This window comes from Curcuma longa, chromosome 7 (assembly GCF_044706935.1).
Source record: "Curcuma longa cultivar G26 ecotype Majalengka, Jawa Barat chromosome 7, ITB_CL_G26_1.1, whole genome shotgun sequence".
NCBI lineage: Eukaryota > Viridiplantae > Streptophyta > Magnoliopsida > Zingiberales > Zingiberaceae > Curcuma > Curcuma longa.
Genome location: NC_133867.1, coordinates 5,085,932 through 5,091,709, shown reverse-complemented (window position 1 = coordinate 5,091,709; position 5,778 = coordinate 5,085,932). Strand labels below are relative to the sequence as shown.

Below are 5,778 nucleotides of genomic sequence, written 5' to 3'. Positions count from 1 at the left end.
TCGGGGTTTTTTCTAGGGTTTTGGAGCGTCGGAGGACGTGGCTCTTATGGAAGTGGGGCCACGTGCGGAAGTGCCTCCGATTTATGCGGTCCGTGTGTCGGGTGTTCGCCTCGCCGCTAGATAATTTCCCTAGACCCTCTAAAGTTTATCAAATTATCACACACCTCATAATCCAATGGAGTTTTTTCAAGGGTTTTAGTGTAAATTAAATAAATAGATCGAATCAATTATATTTAAAAATTTAATTTGATTATTCTAAAATTTTATTTTTTTAAAAAAATAGTTAATTTGATTAATTTGATTTTGATTTTAAAATTTTTTATTTAATTAAATTAAATAAACTAAATTAATCAAAATAAAAAAATAATTTATAAATTCTTAAGTAAATAAATTTATAAATTCCTAACTAATTAATAAATTTTTTAATTATTTAAAAAATTTTATTATTTCAGTTAAAATTAAATTAATTAATATTTTATCAATTCAATTTGTTCGATTTTTATTTAGAAAATTTATCGATCGATTAGTTTTAAAAAATTTGATTCAATTCAATTTCAATTAATTCAATTCAATTCAATTTACCTCGTCGTTAGATAATTTCGCCCCTCTAAAGTTTATCAAATTATTACACCTAATAATCCTCATAATCCAATGGGGCTTATTCTAGGATTTTGGAGCCTCATGATGACAAGTGACTTTGATGGCAAGTGGGCTCCACGTGCGAAAGTGCGTTCAATTTTTACGATCATTAGATCAGTGTCATTGTATTCACCCTGACGCTAGGCATGATTATTGATTTAAAATTAAACTGAATTAATTAAAATCGAATCAAATTGAATTAATCAAAATTGAATCAAATCAAAATTTTAAATAAAAAATTAAATAAATCAAACTAATAAAATATTAATTAATTCAGTTAAAAATTAAATTAACCGAAATAATTAATTTTTTTAATATTTATCAATTAGATTTAGGATTTATGAATTCACTTATTTGAAAATTTATCAATTATTTTTTATTTTGATTAATTTAATTTATTCGATTTAATCAAATAAAGAATTAAAATCAAATTTTTACTCACCTTTTCATCGATAGATAATTTCACTTTGTCGGCTTAAAGTTTATCAAATCATTCTTCTCTTACAATTGTCATTTTTTAATAAAAATTATTATCTCTCATCTAAATCTTTCGTCTAAATTTCACTAAACCGACTTGGCATGTTGTAACAACAACTATTATTTCGTAGTTATTACAATGCATATTTAACTTGTTCAAAATTATTCACGTTGTAGCAATTATAATTTTATAACTGCTACAATGTGGATTCAACCTTGTTCACCTATCATTCACAATATATCAATTATGAAATCATAACTACTATAATACAGATTCAACCTACTTAATTAATATTTATAATTGTATCAATTACTACGAAATCGTAGTTGTTATGTATGATATTTTTCATAATTGTTATAACGTGTCTTAATAATTCAGGATTTAAACGAGAGATAATAATAAGAACAGTATATAAGAATATATAGTTAGATAATTGTAAATGGGTTGTTGGTGGATGAGGCATCCTATTGATAAATAAAATCAAAATGGGACATCTCTTCTTTAATGATTTGAAAAAAAAATTATTTTTTTCCCAAAATTAAAAGGGTCATTTCACGTAGTGTCGCAAATGAACTAAATCTTTATTAACAAGTTTAGTGCTCATAATTAATGATTTATTTATGTTTAATATACATAAAGTTAATTAAATATATAAACTTAAATAATTTATTAAATTAAATAAATAAATATGAATAGGTATTCATTACAAAGATTATAAATTATTTATGAATAATATTTATAAATAAAATTTATAATTATATTTATAAATTCTTATCAATATATCAATATGATAAATAAATTAATTAATTAATTTATAATATCAAACTTACTCAACAATTAAATATTAAAAATATAAAATATTTCAAACAATCAAATAAATTTAAATTAAAGTTCTATAACATCTAAACAAATTAAACTTATAAAAAAATCAAATAAAACTTGAACTATTTCAAAAATTCGATTCATTTTAAACTTAACTTGATTTAACTTAATTATATATCTAATTAAATAAACTTGAACAATATAAGATTTAACTCTGTTTAACGATCTAATTTTAATTATTGTCAAAAGAACACTCCTAGATGAAAAAGTATTAAAACAATGTTCGATATTATTTTTCATTCAAAAATATTTTTTTATTTTAATACTATTTTTACAACTGTCATTAAATTTACTTCAAAATTATTACACATAAAATATTACTACATTAAGACTAATTTAAAAAAAAAACTTGATTAAAATCCTCTTAACCTACCTAAAATCATTTCAATACTAATTTAACAATTTTAGTTAAAATTATTATATCTTATAGTAGTTTTAATAATAAAATTAAAGATATTTTTAAAATAAAAAATAGTAGAAAAAATAGTTTTAATTGATAACAAAAATAAAGGACATTTTTTTAAATTTATTTTATAATTCAAATGTCCCGATTTCATCTTATTAATTTTGAAAATAAATGGATTTCCCTATTCTTTCAAAGTTGAGTTGATTATGATGGAGTAATCTAGTTGAAGTGAGGTCGAATCTTGACGAAGCTGAGGTAATATCCTCTTCGTTGTGGTCAATTGTAATTTTTTGATTACTTCCTCTTAGATGGTCGTGAAATTGATCATGTGAAACCGTTGAGATGTGTGAAACCGTTGAGATGCGTGGATTCCACCTTTAAATTAGCTTTCATTTATGATCCTTAAAGAAAAAAAAAAGAGAAAATACATCACATAATTCAAACTATCCGGTTCACGGGCCGGGTTCAGGAAGAAGTATTCGGCGGCCGCGTGGCCGACGGCGAAGCTGCACCGGGGCGAGAGCAGCCACTCCTCCGCCTCCTCCCGCTCCACCTCCCGAAACAGCTCGACGCCGCAGGGGAGCTCCAGCGGCCCCGCGGCGGCGTACCCGAACTCCGTCTCCGCCTCCGCCAGCAGCCCCCCGAACAGCGGGTGGTTCAGCCACTCAGCGCGCACCACAAACCGCTCCTTCGCCGCGCCCACGCGCACTGCCAACCACCCCTCCCGCGGCAGCTCCGCCGAAGTCCCCCGCCTCCAGCTCTTGCTCCGCCACCGCTCCAGCGTCTTCCGTACGACCCCCTTCGCCTTGCTCTCCACCTTCCCCATCATATCACGCACATCAAAACAAAACAAAAAGGAGCAGAACAGAGAGGTGAATCTCCACCGCTGCACGCCGTCAACCTCTGTCGTAGACTCGGTAACAGACGCCCTTTGCTCCTGGAATCTCTGAGAAAGATCAAGAAGATGAATTACATCAAGAGATTAAAGAGGAGGAGGAGGAGGATCATTCATGGTTCAAAAGAGCTCTCTGTGCAGATATAAAGAGAGAGGAGAAAGGATGAAGATTATGGTTAATGTTCTGAGTGTATTTCTTCTCTTCAATAAAAAAGAAAAGAATCTGTCATTTAACTATGTCATGATCTCACGATCATTTATAAGGAGATAAATTGAGAAATTGTAGTTGATCACTATAGAGGAAGACATTATTTTTTACTTTATAAAAATTCGATCTCTCCACTTTAACAAATCTATATGTATTTCTTCTCATTCATTAATTGAATTAATTGATAGCCTTCCTTCTTCTTGTTATTTCAACTCTTTCTTTTCTGTCTCCTCTGAATAAGCTAAGCGAAGCTTTTAGTTGCTCATTTATTCATGGCTTCGATGTGTTTTTTTTGACTTGGCTAGTTAATATAGGGTAAAAATTAAAAAGGGATCACTTATTTTAAAAATATATATATATAAAAATAAAATAAAATAACACTCCCTCATAGTTTTCATTAAAAACTACTTTTATTTTAATATTATTGTACCACTAGGAACTATTACTTTCATAATATATAGAATATTATGTATAGATAATTTTTATATATTTTTTTACTAAAAATATTTAAACTTATATCAAAATCATTTAAATATATTTAAAATTATTCTATGACATTGCTACAAATATCATAATAGCTATTTAATAGTTGTTGTTATAATAATTTTAAGATATTTTTTATCATACTTAAGTATTTTTAATTAAATTAATAAAAAAATTATATATTATTTTTAATTAAATTGAGTTAGTTTATTTTAACAAGTTGTTATATAAATGTTACATTATTAATAGCAATAAAATAAAGATATTTGTTAATGGAAAATATATTGAGTTATTTTAACTTTTTTTTAAAAAACAATTTTTTAATAATCATAATATATATATATATATATATATATATAATTTTAACCTTATTTTTACTTCTTACAAAATGCAATAAATGCATTTAAATACATAAGATTTAATAATTTTACACATTTATTAAGTAATTAAGGATCATGTATAATTAGAAACGTTTTTTTTTAATTTTTTTTTGGAGTTTTTTGCTTTACAAAATCCATGAATATGGCACTTAATCAATTCTTATCTATCCAATGTAAGGTAATTAAGAAACTCCGTCCGATGGAGTTTGGATGAGACCTGATGCCACCTCGGTTTGAGATATCATCTCGGCCTCAGACGTCATCTTGATCTGAGATGCTACTTCATATGTCATTGCGGCCTCAAATACTATCTCAGCCTCAGACGCCATCTTGATCTAAGATGCCAACTCGGCCGCAAACATCATCTTGGTCTCATATATCATCTTAGCATTAGATGCCACCTTGGTCTTAAACGTCATCTCAACCTCAGATGTCATCTCGGACTCAGATATCATCTCAGTCTCAGACGCTATCTTGATGTTAGATGTCATCCTTACTATTACTCAAGTCCTAATTCCACGCACCTCTAAACCCCTCATATTCTAAGTATGAGCCATTACCCTTTGTGGACTCATAAACAGGGGCTATGAATATTCTTGAAACACACGACAGTTTAAGAAAAAAAGAAGTTACGAGGTTATCAAATCTAGTTGCCTTGGATACCCTCCTATCCACACACATGTCAAAAAGAAATGGAAGCAATCAATGGTTGTCAGATCTGGTCTCCTAGCACACTCTCATAATGATGTCACTCTGGTCGAGGTGAAGATGCTTTCCAGATGGTTATATAAACTCTAGAAAAGGCACATCCAAGGTAGGTTTATTCTCTTCTTCTGTTTCTCCTTCTTTGATAGTCGTTTCTTCTTCTAAAAAATCATAACATGAACGTCAGAGTGGTCTGTCAGGACTTTCCGTGCCAGTCTAATCTCTTTCTAAAGTGTATTTTAGGTCCTTTTTATTTTCTTCAGTGAGAGTCTTGAGGACATGTACATCGGATCATTCTTTGACTAATGGATTGACCATTCATGATATTTGATCGGAATAACTACCAACAACTAATATCCTAAATTTTTTATCTTACTCAGAAAAAATTCACTGCAATATGCCATAATAAGTATTTTAACTATAGATATTTAGTTAATCTAATGAACACCTTATCACACAATACATGGATACTAACTAAGTGCATGTCAATGGTGTGATTAATCATGTAATCAATAACCAAAGGGCTATTTCAGAAAAATTAAAATTGAAAGGGGCGTAACCGAATAGAGCATGCGGCGATAGTTTTGGAAAAAAGGAGGGGTTTTCCATTATTTTGCTAGATCTAATTAATATGGATGAACGGTCTAGATACGTTATGTTCTTGATCGGACGGTTAATGCGAGAAGCGAATCCAACAACTCA

General features: G+C 29.4%; 1 protein-coding gene across 1 annotated transcript; it reads right to left on the bottom strand.

Annotated features, from left to right (window-relative positions):
- Window positions 1-2,798: 2,798 nt before the first annotated feature.
- On the bottom strand, window positions 2,799-3,231 carry LOC141832497 (auxin-induced protein X15-like). Its single transcript, XM_074720001.1, has 2 exons — window positions 2,850-3,231; window positions 2,799-2,806 (listed from the first exon to the last, which is right to left on the bottom strand). The coding sequence occupies exons 1-2, from the start codon at window positions 3,229-3,231 to the stop codon at window positions 2,799-2,801; spliced, it is 390 nt and encodes a 129-aa protein (XP_074576102.1).
- Between the last annotated feature and the right edge of the window lie 2,547 nt (window positions 3,232-5,778).

Coding starts and splice junctions, on each gene's coding strand:
- LOC141832497 (XM_074720001.1), bottom strand. CDS start 3,231: ATGGGGAAGGTGGAGAGCAAGGCGAAGGGGGTCGTACGGAAGACGCTG.